At 50.5% G+C, this 16975-nt stretch overlaps 1 protein-coding gene across 1 annotated transcript in view; it reads left to right on the top strand.

Moving 5' to 3' along the window:
• The window catches only part of LOC120755148 (adhesion G protein-coupled receptor B1-like), a gene marked incomplete at its 3' end in the record, with an annotated part of 139646 nt that overhangs the window by 79027 nt on the left and 43644 nt on the right, over window positions 1-16975 (top strand). The window contains exon 2 of the mRNA XM_040069785.1: window positions 2067-2983. Within this exon, the coding sequence (XP_039925719.1) occupies window positions 2236-2983 (748 nt within the window). The remainder of the gene's footprint in view (window positions 1-2066; window positions 2984-16975) is intronic.

Genomic DNA, 16975 nt, shown 5'->3' with positions numbered 1-16975 from the left:
AATCTGGTGGCAGGGGGCTGCAGTGATTTGAAGCTGGTATGAAACACAGTTTGCAAATAGCAAACACTGACTTTCAAGTTCCCTGACCCCTTTCCTGCCCAAAAGAAAAGGTTTTGGCAGAAGGAGGGAGACGCAGAGACGATTCTTTGAAAAAGAGCAGGGAGAGAAACTGAGTGAGTGTGGAGATACATTCAGCTTCTCATCTCTTCCCAGATCCACAGGATGGTCTGTGGGCTTCTCACCTCTTGCTTTCCAGGCTCTCCTGGGGCTGGGTTTAGCTGCCCGAACTGTGGATTTGCTGGGAATTTGTAGGGCTCTGGTGGAAGCTTCCTCTGTTTGCAGTCTGGGGAGGCAGAGCCTGGCATGGGGTGGGAGATGGCAGCGCTGGGGACAGCGGCGGGGACACCGTGGGGCTGGGGCTGGATCAGCGTCTGCAATGAAAACGAGTTTTCCCTCCTCCCTGGATGCAGATGCCCCTCTCCATCACCCCTCACCCTCATTCCTTCCTGCCAGTGCCACCCTGATCGTGGGAAACGCATCCCAGATGATCTGAACTATTCGGAGGTTGCAGCCCAGGGCAATGTTTGCCCCCGCCGGAACTGGGCAGTTTACATTTCCATGGAGGAGCCCCTGAGCACTTTGGGGCTTTTCACGACGAGCTGCGGAGTCTCCCGAAACGGTGGCAGTGGTCTGACTTGATCGGGGTCAGTCTTCCTCCCGGGTTACCCTTCTGGAGGTGGGGCAGCAGATCTGTTTTGGAGGTGCTGCAGGGTCAGGAGGAGCCTCACCCAGGGGGAAACGCCTGATTTTCTCTAGCTGCGGTGAGCTGAGAGGGGAAGAAGGGAAAAAGCTGGAAAGGTGGGAGGGAAAAGGCACCCGGGCTGCGTGATTGGCAGTGGAGGAGTCCTGCCCCACACTCTGAGGGTCTGCAGCTGTTAACAGAGCCCCTCCCTCCCCAAATCTGGGGTGGACAGTTGCGGGAGGGGTACAAGATAAGGAAAGTCCTGCTAGTGGTCTTATTTCCCCTTCTCTCTTCTCCCCTGGAAAGAGAGGAGATGGAGGGCAGGGACCGTAGGAGAGTCTTTTGTTGGGGTAAGAAAAAGGGAGATTTTCAGCAAATCCTCCTCCTCATTCCTCAGAGGAGCCTCCTTGCAGGGCTCCGGGCAGCTGGGCTGAAGGAGGAATCTGTGCCGCAGAAGGCTGCAGGGAGTGCATCCTTAGGTCGTTGCAGGGTGGATTCTGCTTCAGATGAGGGGTTTTGGGGCTGAAGGAGGTCCTGGGACTGGCACAGAGCTCTCACCCTCTGCAGATGCTCTAAGCCTGGCTACAGCACCACGGGCTTTGGGGTGCCCTGCACTCAGGGCTGAAAGGAGAGGTGGGCTCCTGAAGTGGGAAGATATAAAATCTGTCTCTGTCGTCCTTTTGTTTCTCCTGGACTGGGTGTACAGCTCCATCCGTTATCCTGCCTGGCCTCAGGGTTATACCAGCGCTGCGTTCCTGAGCAGCATCTCCCTTCCCTGCACTGTTCTGGTGGAAGGGAGAGAGAAAGGGAGGGACATTACGAGGCTAAAAAACAAGTGCTGGCAGAAGGAGGAGAGGAAGCAGAGTCCAGCTGGCCATGCTGACCTCCAGCCCACCCTCCCCAGGTGCAGCCTGAAGTCTGTGTTGAGCCAGCATCCCGGCTCCCTTGGGATGGAGAGAGCTGGAGGCTCCCTGAGCCGGATATCAATCCTGTTTTCTTTGGGGAGATGGTTCAAATTCACAGCCAAGGCTCAGCAGAGGGACCTGCATGGGCAGGGGGCACCGAGAAGGAATGCAGGGCACAGCTGTGTTCACCCCGGGCCTCCCTGGGTGTGGGGACACCCCCAAACCGAGCCTGGGGATGGTGATGTGGGGCTGCATCTTCCCCCCGTGAGCGGTGCTGGAGCTGCGGCTGCTCTGTGGGTGCTCAGCCGTGTGAAGGGTTAATAAAAACAATAACAACAGCGAAGTGCCGCCAAAACCGCCAAATCCCCAATCTCTTCTCTTTCTCTCCCCTCCTCCTCCCCTTCCCTGTTTTTTTCCAGGTGTTTATGGCCACAGGAGGGAGCTCAAATCCAGACATGGGAGGATCGGCTTGATTTCGGACCCAGAGCCTCTTAAACTCTGCTTTTCCTCTAAGCTGGTCCCTGTTATGTCCAGGATCTGGCACCTGCTTGACATTTACTTTGAGTTCCAGAGGACCAGAGACCTAGGATGAGGAGCATTGGATCCGCCCTGAACCTGCTTTTGGTATCGCCACTCTACTTTGTGTGGACCGTGGTCGCTCTGGACCTGGCGCAAACTCCCTGCACCACCTTGGTCCAAGGGAAATTCTTTGGGTATTTCTCCTCCTTCGCCGTCTTCCCGTTGAACTCCTCTCTCTGCTCTTGGATTATCCAGAACCCCGACCCTCGCAGGTACACTTTGTACATGAAGATCCTCAAGCCCTCCGGCGTATGTGACCACCAGCACATCCGCACCTACCAGTTCGACTCCTTCCTGGAGTCCACCCGCACCTACCTGGGCATGGAGAGCTTCGACGATGTGTTGAAGCTCTGCGACGGCTCCACCCGCTTCGCCTTCCTCCAGTCCAACAAACAGTTCCTGCAGATGAAGCAGACGGCCCCACCGGGCGTGGACACCTGGCCCATGCGGTGGAAGCCCACCAAGGCTCAGGAGAGGGACTTCTCGGTGGAATATCTGGTGGTGGGCAACAGGAACCCGAGCAAAGCTGCCTGCCAGATGCTCTGCAAGTGGCTGGACGCCTGCCTGGCCATCAGCAGCAGCTCCCACCCGTGTGGCATCATGCAGACCCCGTGCTCCTGCTCGGGAGGGGAGGTCCTGGATCAGGCCAGCGAGATCCTGGGGTTCACCAGGAAGAAGGAGGACTGCTACAAGGATGGGATTTACCTGGAGAACTGCGTGAGCAGCCCCAAGGACAGCAATGGAGCAGAGTTCATGGGTGAGTGGAGGGTGGCCGGGGGGTGTTGGGGAGGGAGGGCTGGTTGGGCTCTCCTCTGGCGGGTCTCACCCTGTCCCCGTCACCTCTGTGTCCGTATCTGTGGATGCATGGCATGGAAAAAAACTCATTTCCCCATCGACAGGCAGGTCAGGTGTAACCCACGGGGCTCTTCATGAGCCTGCAACTGGAATTGCAAATCAGCTGCCCCTAAATATTCCCCAAGTTGTTGAGCTCATTCTCGGGGCTTGTTCATTGCTTGTTTTACTCCTGCAGCCTCCGTGCTGCTGAGAGGGAGTCTCTTACCTGAGGGTGAGCAGTTTTCCAACATAATTACAGATGTCCTAGAAAAAGCGGGATCCAAGCTACCACCCGAGGCAGGCTGCTCTCAAGCAGCCCGGTCAACCACTTTTAATTCCTAGGGAAAACTTAATTCTTGGGTCTGGTTCAAGGGGATGTCAACAGAAGGCACTCTCGTTTTGTTCTCAGCTTTGTTTTTCTTCTGGAGCCTTTCAGAAAGAAAATTCACCAGGCTGCTTCCACTCGGTGCCTTTGCTGGGGGTCATTCCTCAGATATTTCATCGGGTTTCGATTGTGCTCTCGAGTGTGGTGTGGGCTGGAAAGGGACAGGGGAGGCGGGAGAGGCAGGACAAAAAGGGCTGTGAGTCAAGGTGGGATGATCCCAAAGTCTGATTTTGTTCTGGGGAGGGAAGTGCTGCTTCCCTCGGAGAGACCGGACACGGCCTTGCAAAGCAGAAGGGACTTGGGGGGGTCTGAAAGTGAAGCCTTTTCCTCCCTGCCTGTGTCTATTCTGGGGTGTTTATTCCCACTCCCACCCACAGCATGCAGGCTGTGTAAAGCAGAGGTGTGATGCTAAATCCAGGTGGCAGGAGATGGAGTCTGCAGTTCAGCGGGTCTCAGACCCTCACCTGACCCTCACCCCAAGGTCTCATCTTCTTCAGGTGCTGGACTGAAATGTCCTCTGCCACCAGCAGAAAGCTGACATCTGTCTGGGCCAGCAATCTGGGGATCCTGCCTGACTTTTTCCCCCTTGCTGAGGGTGGGATTTCTCAGGGTTGAGGGTAAGAGGCCAGACTTGCGTTTGCAGTAGGCAGGAGGAGGTGACCAGGCACAGATTCAGGCTGTGCAGAGTGATTTTCCCGCAGACTGCAGCCTGGCATTAGCTGAGAGATTAGGATACGATCAGGTACTTGTGCTTTTGTCAGTGTATTTTGGGGGAGATTTTGTTTCTCACTGATCTGTGAATCAATACATGAAGGCACAGCCGAGCCATAAATCCTGCAAATTAGTTCTTCAGTCGTGCCTCCCTCCCGGGCCATGAGCACAAGGCTCTCCAGATTTGGGTTGGGTTTTCTTTTTGTTTTGTTTTGTTTTTTCTTGCAATGCCCTTTTCTCCTGTGTGAACAGCTCCTGAGGAGCCTCCTCGGGCGTTCAGTCATGTGTCATGCCTGGAATTTGCTGATTGGGTGATTTATGCATTCCACCCAAGCAGTGTGACCTTTCTCACTGCAACCAAAGTTGAAATTTGAAAAAAGATTTTCAGCAAATCCTGAAGCATTCAAGCTTAATATTGGCTTTTGTGGGGATCTCTCCTAGCCCAGCTCAAGTGCCTGAATGTTCCCACAAAGTAAATATGAAAGAGGCTCAAGGGCGGCTGAATCCAAATCCTTTTTGGGTGTCAAATATTTGTAGAGTGGAGATAATTTTTCTGCTGGCTGCTCACATCTGCTCCATATTGAAGACAGGGAATTATCGTCTTGGCTGGTGGGATGCCATCCACACAGAATGATGCTTGCAGGGTGCCCAGGCTCTCCATGTGCTGCTCTGTCTGTCACTGTGTCTGTTTTGATTTATGCAAAGGCTTGATCAGGAAGATGGAGGCGAGATCCAATTTGGACAGGGAGTCAGCAGTCCCTTAACAGCATTTTGTGGGTGGAATATTTTGATAGGGTTCCTGATTTCCAAGTGCTGATGCTCGTTATTGCAATCATTGCTGTTCTGATTGTATTTGTAGCATTATTTTTTTTTTTTTCCTTTTTCTTTATTATCTTTGCTATTTTTCCCTCCCTGCTGCTTTCTGAGTCATTTGTTGTTTCTGGGCCTGTCTTAACACTTTCATCTTGGAACAAGTGGAGATGTGCGAGTTGTACTAATCTACTCTGATGACTTTAAAGGCACGAGAAGGGATGTGGAAGGTTCCCTGCCTGTGGCAGGGGGTTGGAATTGAGATGATCTTTGAGGTCCCACTCAAACCATCCTTTGAATTGCCAGACACCCAGATACCATCCTGAAATACAAAACCTGACTTTCCCTAATGCGCCTTTTTATCCCTTGGGTATGTCCAAAGCAAATGGATGGGTGCCAGTCTACGAGGAGGTTTGCTTTGGCTCATGGTCTGTGGGTGAGCTCCCTGTGAAAAGCTTCACTCCAAGAGGATCCCGTTGCTCCAGAACTACAGGGACTCTCAAGAAAATATAACTGACAGCCTGTTTTCACTCATGGCCAGTGATTTTACCCCTGGCTCGGGGGCACAGGGAAGTTTATGATCATTTATTGAGGGACTTCACAAAGAAACTCTACCAAAGTGACCCTGTCTCATGTAGAGCATCTGTTCTTCAGGGTTTGGAGGAAGGAGAAACTGCTCCAAATTTGCTTCCCAGGTTTAGTGAGACTCTCTTTGTGCTCCCTGTCCCACACAGAGGGTACAGCAGCTGGTGGAGAGTTGCACAAGAGTGAGAAGAGTCCCTCAGGTTGTCCCTCAGATATTTTGGTCTTGCTACACATGGAGCTTGTCCTGATGATCAGTGAGACATGCTTTGAAATCTTGGGCAGCTGCCTCTAGCTGCTGCTCTGGGCAGGCTTGAACTGGGAATGTTTTCCAGGAGAAGAAAATTCAACATGGGGATGATTTTTGACCATTGTCAGATCTCCCTTGGCTAACCCAGGAAATGTGGGAAGAAGGCAGAGGTTTGTTTGCAGGTTCTGATGTTTAGATGTAAACTCACTTTTTTGGGATGCAAGTTGGCATTCCTGGAATAGGTTTGGGGTGCAAGCACAGGAGAGTGAAGAAGGGAAAACCTCCCAAAATGCTGGGTTTTGGTTCCTCACAGTCTGAAAATGCTGGTGGCCCTCCCGAATGTGAGCTGACTTCTGTAATTGGAGCTGGAGCTTTAACAGGGATGATGTGACCCTGTAATGAGAGAAGGTTAAATGTGTGCTTAAGTGCTGTGCTAAGTTAGGCACTTAATGAATGTCTAATTAGTCTTGTCTCAGTGTGAGCTGTTCCTGGAAGACCATTTCAGTGCTGTCACATTTTGGTGGCCCAAAGAGATAAACATCATTCTCTGGTCCTTCTGCTCTTCATGTCCCCACCTTGGAGGGATCCAGGATGCTGACTGCAAAACAAGGCCAAAAGTGTCTCCAAAATACATTATTTGCTTCTTGATAGATCAGGTGGCTCCAGGGCTGGAAGGGTTTTTATAAAGAATGGATAACTGAAACACAATAATACTAGACTGAAGTGCTGGGGATCTTCCTGCTGAATTTTTCCATTCTTTTGCTGTCCCCATTGCTCTGAACAAAATCAAATCCCCCTTCCTCACAATGCTCACCACTTCTGTTTTGTTAGTGGTGTTTCATCTTCCACTTTTAGGTGCTTTTCCACCTCTGTCACCTTGATTAGGATGTCTGAGATTGTCTGATCTCTGTTTGAAGAGGTCCATGAACAAGTTCCATCTCAACCTTTGCGGCATTAAGGAGGCTGGACCCCACAAATCTCTCACTGCAGGACACACTCTCCAAATCTCTCTTGTTGTTGGGGCGTTTTGCTCCACGCTTGGCGTGTTCTTTGATCAAAACACGCTTTGGTCTCCTCAGCAGGGCTGAGCTTCTGCCTGGATTTGTGGCTGAGTGGCTCCTGAATGGGGTCCATGATGTGGAAGAGGAACCAGAGGCACAGAAATGAATCAACTTCCACCCAGCCTGCTGCAGGAATCATCTTGGGTGGTGCAGCTCCCCTCCTCTCAAATCCCCAGTCTCACCCAGGACAGAAATAACTTGATAAGTCATTTCCTGTGTTTGAGACAGCTTTAGTGGCCATGAAAGCTCCAGAGACTGACAAAGAGCTGTGAGTAATTGCCCAGGGGCAGATCTCAAACCTCTCCTTGACATCTTCAGCTCCTTATGACACACGCTCTGTTCCTCCAGCAAGAATCCCCCTGGCTGGAGCGGCTGAGCTTGCAGACAGAGGTGTTTGGCTTTGGTTTTGCCTCTGTGTTGGATTTGCCAACCAAGTGGCAGAGGGGTTTGGGTGAGTGCATTTTCACTGCCTCTCAGGAAGGTGTGCTGCATTCCAGCTCCTCGCTTCTCCGCCCGTGTCTGTCCCTGTTGTCTGATCCGGACATCCCTGAGAGCAGAGGCTGAACGTGGTGAGACATGGACAGCAAAACACAGGGCAAGGAAGCACTGATTTGCCCTTGTGTAAAATTTTCCTGCGTAAACTGCTGAAATCATTGGAGGTTTTACCTGATGTCCCTCCAGCTTAGGCCCAAATCTCAGCAGCTGACAGCAAGACCAAATAGTCCTTCCCAGCTCCTGGAAGAGGAGGCTGATGAGAGCCTGGCACGTGGCAGAGAGGTCACTTTGTCACCTGCAGTGAGTCCCCACTGGACCCAGCTCCTGCTGGGAATGTCCCTCGTGCCTGTGGTCACGGTGTTTTGTGGATGAGGCAAATGTGGGGAACTCCTCCCTGGAGGCTGGAGAGGGAGGTTCTGGCTCAGTTTAAACACTCAGATGTCTGTGATCTGTCCCACTGATCTCCACTGGGATCATCAAAGACCTTACACTTGGAATAGAATAGAACAGAATAGAATAGAATGGAATGGCTTTCAGTTGTAAAAGACCTGCAATGATTATCTAGTCCCACTGCCTGACCAAAAGTTTAATTAAGGGCGTTGTCCAAATACTTTTTAAGCACTGGCGGGGATGGGATATCAACAACCTCTCTGAAAAGCCTGCTCTGATTTTTGACCACACTCTCAGCAAACAAATCCTTCCTTAATGTCCAGCCCACACCAACCCTGGTGCATCACGGGGTCCGAGGGACCGCACAACACCGCGGTGAAGTGACAGGGCAGAAATTCCCCCAGTCCCGGCTGCTTTCAGCGCTCCGTCCATCCTTGCCTGTGTCCGTGCAGAGATGGGGCGGAGAAAAACGAGGAAAGTAAAGCGCTCAGTCCCATTGTGAACCCAACAGCTTGTGGACATGATCACAATGCGGAAACATCAGCAATTACCGGCTCGATGCGCTGTCGTTGTCCCAGGGAGAGTAAAGGTGGAATTTACATCCAGTTACCCAGGGAGTTTCACAGGCAACTACTCCCATTATTGCGACGGGGACTTTTACGGGTAATTTAATGAGTGGCAGCCTGGTGAAAGGCTCAGCCTTTCACTTTCTCTTTTCTCTCTTCTCTCTCTCTCTTTTTTTTTAATTTTTTTTTTTTTTTTTAACATCCTCTCGTGTTCAGTTTCCACAGCAGTCACCGCAAAATGTTTTGTATGGGAGTACAAGGGGAAATTAGGGTGCAGGGAAACACTGACACCAGAGTCAAAATCATCACCTCTCCAGGGTAGTTTTCCATCTATAACCGCAGAAGATGAGGATGATGGTGCTGAGACCTCAAAGGGAGAGTGCACAGAGGCATTCCTGTCCATTTGCACCACCTGTCCTAAACAATTGGCCCTTTCCACCACTTATCTTGAATATCTGATGTATTTAGGTAATGGTAGCAGGCTGAAAAATGGATTTTTTTTTTTTTTTTTTTTTTTTTTTTTTTTTTTTTTTTTAATGAGTGGTAACTGGTTCCACTGAGATTTTTTAAGTGTTTGATCCACCTGTGTGGTGCCTGAATTCCCTTTAACCCAAACACTAAGAACTGTCCTACTTGGGACCAATGGACATTGGACCGATGAATTTGTCTGGGTTTTGACTGTATAAAATACATGAAAAATCTAGTAAAGGCCATGTGTGTTGGAATGATTTTCTCTGCACAACACGAGCAATGTGTAGATGAAATTATTTCTGTTGCACATCCTGGCCAGAACAACATCCTGGCCAGAATAAAGTAATGCCCTGATTCTCTAACGCTAAAAATGTTGCTGGGGAGTTTCCGTTTTTCCTGCAGGTTTGATGACACTTCCAGATCATCACCAACACCTCTGTAACTCACCTCCTTTCCCGTATCTTCCCATTCCTACAATCAGTGAAATGTTGACAACGTCTACGGGTGTTGATCCCATCTCCTGCAAGTCCCACATTCCCCAGGACAGTATTGGAGCAAGCTTGGCATAAATAGGTTAGGAACCTGGTTTGGGATTCTCAGCAAGCATCCCGGGGAGCACTCAGCAACTGTGTGTCCCTGCGGTGGCTCTGCCAATGTCACCTCCAGCCGCTGAATTTCCTTTTGGCACGCTCTCTCCTCGCAGACAACCATCCGATACCGAAATCCCATATTTTATCCTTCAGCACGGGGAGACAGCCAGGCTGGGAAAGGACGTCCTTTAACGCATCAGAATTGCAGATCTGTTGAGTTTAAATATATTTCTTTGTGTTCCCTGGCTCGAGTTTCAATAGAGCCGATAATTGCCGCACACCTCATTAAGCTGACTGCTCTCAATAGGTCTTGAGTGGTCCATGCCATTAAACAAACAGTTGCTGGCTCGGGATCTGCCCGGTGTTTAGAAGCTGTAAAGAAGGGACCTGGCGGCTGTGAAAGCTGCAGCTCCAGCTTCCCGAAGAAATTGGGCTGCCCTGGCTGGGTGGCTGCTGTGCCCCGCTGTTTCCAGGGCACTTTGAGGAGTCTGATCTTTCCCTGTGCCCTGAGGCAGGAACGGAATTACTGGTGCAAGTCCCCGGCTTTTCTTGCCTTGCTGGGATGAAGAGGGGGATGCCCTGGCCTCTGCCAGTTTGGATTTTGGGACTTGGAAGCTGACACTTCCCCACTCGTTAGTTTTGGGTCAGGAGTTCATGTATATTTGTGCCGAAGGCGCCCAAACCAGAGGAAGATGATGGAATTCAGAGTATGGCACTGAAAACGGGAGAAAGAGCTGGGAGCAGGGGTGCTGTCACTCTTTTTGTGGTTCATCTCCTGAATCTGAGTTCTGGGGGACCAAGAGGCAGGGTTTTGGCCCCTCAGCTTTTGCTGAGACCCCAAGACTGATCAAAAAAGGATCTACACAGAAATTCTGCTTCAGGATCTACTGGAGGCTGGGATAGGACAAGGGGAATGGTGATTCCACCACATTTCCCAGTTTAACCTGCTCCCCCGAGCTAAACCCACCTACGTGGAAGGCCTTATTCCATGGTCTGTGTGCACTTCCCCTGCAGCTCTGTATCCCAAGTGCCTCCTGGATGGAATTGAGGGTTAGTTTTGGTATCTCCTTCCCATAATTTGACTAAATTTGTGACCAAGACTGTCAGCAGCATCCCAGTCCTGCCAACTCTAGAAGCAGAGGCATGGAAGAAAGGCATTTCAGGGCATGTGCCATGGGCGTGACCAGGACAAGCTCAGGCTATTGGACCTCCATAAGTGCCCAGCCCAGAGCTCAGGTGTGCTCTGAGCTTCGTGGCTTTAAAGTTGGTGCCCTGTGAGGCAACCTGGCCAAAAGTCAGGGGTGATGTGCGTGTGAATATACCCACGGGCTAAACTGTCCTGTTGTAGGGAGATGCCAGACACTCCATAAACAGTTCCAGTCTGTGGAGACCACAGAATCACAGGGTGGGTTGGGTTGGAGAGGATTTTCAGCTTATCTCGTTCCATCCCTCTGCTATGGACAGGGACTTTCCATTATCCCAGGTTGCTCCAAGTCCCATCCAGCCCGGCTTTGAACACTTCCAGGGATGGGAGATCCACCCGTTCTCTGGCAAGTAGTGCTGGATGGTACCAGTATCACTCTTGATGTCCATTAACCTGGGGCTGGGACTAAATAATCTCTACAGACCTGGATCAGAGAGGTTTTTGCACTAAAATTCCAGTTTGGGATGTGCTTAGAAAGATGCTACTGGCCATTCCCAGGGGAAAAAGAAACCACACAAACAAACAAACAAAAAACAACACCACTCAGGAAGATGTGCCAGGACTGCTGTTCACAGCTGGGTTTATTCAATGCTTGTCTTCGGGGATCAGTTACAGAATTATCAGTAAATTGACTGATGACAATTTCTGGCCACAAAATCCTCTCCCTTTCATACTCCTTCCTTCTCCTTTGTTTCATTTTCTGGGTTTAGTTGTTTGTTTTTCATTTTAATGTCTCGCTTAGCAGGAGTTCATAGGATCATGGAATGGTTTGGTTTGGAAAAGACCTTCATCATCATCATCATCACATTCCAACCCCCTGCCACGGGCAGGGACACTTTCCACTAGACCAGATTTCTCAGAGTTTCACCCATCCTGGCCTTGGACACTTCCAGGGGATGAGGCATCCACCAGCTCTCTTGGCAAGCTGTGCCAGGTCTGCCTGGAGCTTTCTCTTCTCTAGGCTGGAAAACCCCAACTCTCCCAGCCTGTTTTTATAGCAGAGGTGCTCCAGCCCTCTGAGCATCCTCCTTAGGGTCAACCATGATCAACGAGGGGTGCTGTGACTTGAGATCAGCGATGTTTGTAAGAGGAAGGCCAACAGAAGGCAGCAAAGCAGCTGCTCAGGAGGATAGCTGGGTAGCTGGGGGCGGGGGGGCACTTGATGAAGAAGAAAAGATTCAGGGACCAGCAGAGTCCCCAGATAACCACAGAGAAGTCATTAAGGAGATTGCTTTCTGTGTTTCTGTGCTTTTGGGCCACGGAGGAGCTCAGGAGGCCTCTTTGGGGAGTTCAAGCAGCTGAGGAATCATCAAGGAGAAAACAGACTTTGTGGATCCCACTGGCTGCTAGGGCAGGGGTGGCTTTCCCGCCTCAGCAGATTTACCTACAGTGTGCCCCTCTGCACCACCCCCGTCCTCCTGCCGGCCCTGGCATCCCTGTCCCAGCCCAGCAGTGTCGTGTTCGAGCCTGTTTTCCCTGGAGCTGGTGGGGTGTCGGGTGTGGGTTTTGTCTGGGCATGATCTGTTGCCTTTTTCTTGCTTCAGGGCGGAGGAAGAAAAAAGTTGAAGCTTTTCTAAGCCTTTAAACACCGTGACCAACCATCCCCACTCCTGAGCCCGCTGGACTGGCCCCCAGCTGGGCACTAAACAGAGCTCTGTGATTACTGGGGAGGATGAAATTTCCTGCCATGTGGAGCCCCGTATTCCTCTCCTGCGATAATCTCAACTCCTCTCGTTGCTGCTCATATCCAAATCCTTCATGACCCTCATCTTCCAGCAACGCCTTTGGGATTGTCCTGCTACCAGCACCCTCCTGGGGCTTTTTCTGCATATAACATAAGATATCTGGAGCATTTCTGGCCTGGATGGGATGGTGGGTCAGATAAAACTGTTAACTGTTGTATTAGTTGGGGGTTTTCGAGTGAGATCACTCAGGCTGATCTTACACTCAGCAGAAACCCCATAGCTTGAGCATCCTTGGGGTGAACCTCAAATTGTGGTTGAAGGCGCATAAATCAGACAGATAAACCCAGAAATGTCCTTTCCTTGGGGTTCTGCCTGGAGAGAAAACCTGGGCCAGCATTTTATCAGTTGTCCTGGGACTCCTCCCTCATGGTCCCACTGGCTTAGGGGTTGCACTTCCACTCCTGTCCTGGGTGTGGGAGGCAAAGGGACCTATGACAAAAAAATCAGAAAATCCCAGGAGCAGAACAGGAGGAGATCTGGGGTTTCCAGTATGTCCTGTGTGACCTGTGTCACCCAGCAGGAATTGGTCCTGCTCTCTGGAGAGGGCTTGGGTGAGCAGGAGGCCTTAGTGAAATGCCCTCAATAGATCTGGAGGCTTCGAAAATCTCTGGAAGAGTGTTTGTCTTGCATCTTCTCTCTCTGGATCAGAACTCCTCTCAGTGAGCCAGGACAGGCACTGGGCACTCAAAGAAATGCCTTTAATACCACAGAAGGAAAATAAATAAACAAGGATGTGGTGGAAGAAGGAGTGGATGAAGCACAGAGCTGCCCCAGGGCACATCTCCACTTGTGCATGTCCAGAGAGAGAGCCAGAGGAACAGGCACACAGCTGGGTCTGGTGCATGGATGTGCACACACAGGGGAGTGTGCAGCCGTGCTGGGAGAGCTGGGAATGTCCAGTCTGGAGAAGGGAAGGCTTCAGGGTGTCGTCATTGAGATGGCCACAGCACTCAAGAGTGCTTCTTTAAAAACTTCAGGGGGCCTCAAGTATCAGCACCTCATTACCTAAAATACCTTCTCTACATTGCAGTCCCATGTTATTTAAAAAGTCTTCCATACCTTTGCTAAGTTGCAGTCCTATAAACAACCCCACACAGCTCTGGTTCTTTCTCCTGCAGCTTCAGCTCACTGCTTCCCATCCCTCACACAGCCGCCTATCCCTGTCTGTCCCATGTATGATGACTTACCCCTTCTGCCCCTCACACGACCTCCTGTCCCTTCCTCTTCACAGCGCAGACAGCGGACTCCAACTGAGTCCAATTGACTGACCACTCCCCTGCCTGACTCACTCTTTTATCACCCATACCTGTGAGGGCAAGGCTGTTCCCACTCTTTGGTAATTAACACAGCTGCAATATATCAAGGGCAAGAGTGCCTTCAGCACTATCTCTCTGTTCTCCCACACCAAAGAGACCTCAGAGCCTCTTCCAGTGCCTGAAGGGGCTCCAGGAGAGCTGGAGAGGGACTTTGTGCAAGAACGTGTAGTGATAGGACGAGGAGGAATGGTCCTAAGTTTAATCAGGGAAGGTTTAGATCGGCTATTAGGAAGGAATTCTTCCCTGTGAAGCTGGGGAGGCCCTGGCTCAGGTTTTCCAGAGAATCTGTGGCTGCCCCATCCCTGGAAGACTTCAAGGCCAGGTTGGACAGAGCTTGTAGCAACCTGGGATAATGGACGGTGTCCCTGCCCCGGGCAAGGGGGTAGGCTTAAACCATTTTTAAGGTCTCCAAATTATTTTTAAGGTCTCTTCCAACCCACCCATGATCAAATCCCAGTGCTGAGACCCCCATGGAAGCCCCAACACCCCCTCACACATAGGCCCAGGACATGCTGCTTCCCACCCGAGGGAGCGCATCCAAGGAGACCCACAGTGTGCAAACTCACCACAGGAACAAGAAGCTGACTCATCCTCAACCTTTCCCTGCTTCTCCCAAAATGTGCCAGGAGGCCTATCTGTGCCCTGTGGTGCATTTCATGAGGAGATGGCTTTGTTCATACTGCTGGGATCCTTCCCACAGAAGCACAGCTCCTGTTACTCCCCCAGAGCCAAAGCACGCTGAGAGGCTCCCCAGGGTGGCCCGAGAGCTCGGTGGGAAGGGACAAACCTGCACGGTTTGGTGTTCCGAGGGGACAGAGGAAGGACTTGCTCTGAGGCTGCATTCAGCCAAAGCCGTCCCCAAATCCCAAAAGAATGTGGGACATACATCCCTCTGCCCCACAGACTTCTCCTGCTCCATGCAATGCCTCTGACCTGCTCTAAGTCCAGTTTGTGCTTGGCTGGTGGTTTGAACCCTTTCTAGACCACCAGCTCCTCCCCAAAGCTCTCTCCGCTCCCTGATGAGTCCCTTAGCAAAGGGAGATCTTGCAGCACCTACCCCTGCAGCATCCGCACTTGTTTTGTGGGGTTTTTACTGGAGAGTTGTGGTTTTGGAGACTTTTGGCTGCTCCTCAACTCCTTCCTTCCCCACATCCCAGCTCAGGTGTGGTACCTGTGCACAAGCCCCGTGCAGGGTTTGAAATTTATTCCCGGCTCCCATATTTCCCACTCCTCTCTCCATTTTCCACCCCGGGGGCTGTTTCCCATTGCACCAAGAGCCTCAGATGTGTTTTTGGGGAGCAAAGCCCCATCCAGGGCGGGTGCTGTGAGGCTGAGCTGCCTCTCCCTGTCCGATCCTGGGTGCAGTGGAGGATTGTGGCTGCTCTGCTTTCGAGGACCACTCCACTGAGGAAGTCCTCGCTTTGAAAGGCAGTGCTCACAGAAATGACAACTTTGTCTGCCTCACATTTTAATTAAAGTCCCAAGTATTCTCCTTCGCCCCCGCCCCTTCCCTCCCCACCTTTTTCCATCCAGATCCTCCCGCTGCAAATGAACATCCAGTGTCACCTGAGGACAAGGCATTAATTCAGCAATTAAATAATTGAATGCTTCTCTGGCAAAATGAACTATCTCCTGCCTTTCTTGTGTTTAACCACTTTTTTTTTTCCCTTTTGTTTCCCCCCACCCCTTCTTTCTTTTTCCCTCTGGTGAGATAAGGCTGCCATTCTTGAAAGCCGTTTTAAATATTCATGTTTTAATTAATGGACTTTATTGCATTAAATCTATATAAGGTAATAAGAAAGACTGCCTGAGGCACAACACGTTTTTTTTTCCCCATTGTTTGTTCTTGAAGGGAACTAAGAAATAAAAAGCTTAATGTGTTTCTTCAACAAACATTAGAAAGATACACAGAAATGACAGCCATGGGTCATTTAGCCAGTGGAGCGTCCCCAACCCACGGGTTCCTTAGGATTGTGGAGCAGGATGTAAATAAATGGGATTCTTGGAGGGATTGAGCCCTTCAGGTTCTGCCACGGGCAGAGGTCAGTGGGCTGCATCTGGAGGATGCACGGGTGGAGATGGAGGCAGACCTGCAATTATCCAGCCATCAAGAAAGCTGGAGAGGGACTTTTCAGGAGGGCTTGTTGTGACAGGTCAAGGAGGAATGGGCTAAAGTTGGAGGAGGGCAGACTTAGATTAGATATCGGGAAGAAATTCTTTGCTTTAGGATGGTGAGGCCCCGGCACAAGCTGCCCCAAGAGGTTGTGGACTCCCCATCACTGGAAGTGTCCAAGGCTAGGGTGGACAGGGCTTGGAGCAACCTGGGAATAGGGAAAGGTGTCCCTGCCCACAGCAGGGGGTTGGAACTGGGTGATTTTTAAGGTCCCTCCCAGCTCAAACCATTCCATGATCCCACGATCGAGAGCCCTTCAGGGCTGTGAGGGCTGAAGAAAATCTTTGACTGCACCTGCAAAGTGAATTTGTTGTTTTTGTTTTAGATGATGTTTTTGAGAAAAAAAACTAAAACAAAGGGGAAGCCTGCACCGGCCACCTTGCCCAATACTTCTGAGCTGAAAAACCCAAATATTGATTGCACATTTCTGCTCTGGATTTTTGTTTTTATCAAAGGCAAAGAAGCCGATAGAATGCATGAATTCATGAAACATCTGGTCTTGCCACTTATGTATTCTTGCCGAAAAAAGAAGAAAAATAATGTTAGTTTAAACTTTGTTCCATGTGGGTGTTTTCTTATGGTGCAGCATGCTGAAATTAGTTTTATATTGGGAGTGTGTCATCTGTACTGCGTGACATGGGCTCAGCACCCAATTTAGCTTAGTCTTGTGACGGGAGGGGTCTGAAGATGCTGGTCCAGAGCCTTGTAGGAGAGCCTAAGCTCTGATCCTTCATCTGCCCATGACCTTGAACAAGTCAAGACATTTTTGCCCATGATTTTCACCCTCCTGCTCTTTTCTTCCTTTATTCTGACTCAGATCTTGAGAGAGCCATTGGCATTTTTTAGCAAACAGATTCACTGTGCTGAGCACCAGCACTCCCTGAGCTGTGATGATGGCTCTTAGCAAGACTGGATGGAAATAGTTGTAACCGTCAATAAATACTCCAGTGGTGGGTATGATTAAAGTCTGGTCACGGAGTTACTTCTCTTTTAGGAAAAGAATCATCTCACAAATGATGACACCCTGACATTTACTCTAGAAACCAGGGAGGGAATGTCCAGCATTGGAGGAGGCAGGTGGGTGGTGCAGAGATAATATCTCCGGTGGCCCCATTCAGGTTTCCAGTGCTTCAGTAATAAAATAGGTTGTGCCCCAAGGGTGCCTC

The sequence above is a fragment of the Hirundo rustica genome, chromosome 1 (assembly GCF_015227805.2).
Source record: "Hirundo rustica isolate bHirRus1 chromosome 1, bHirRus1.pri.v3, whole genome shotgun sequence".
NCBI classification, from domain to species: domain Eukaryota; kingdom Metazoa; phylum Chordata; class Aves; order Passeriformes; family Hirundinidae; genus Hirundo; species Hirundo rustica.
Note: the sequence above shows the minus strand (reverse complement) of the source record. Positions and strands in the feature narration are given on the sequence as shown.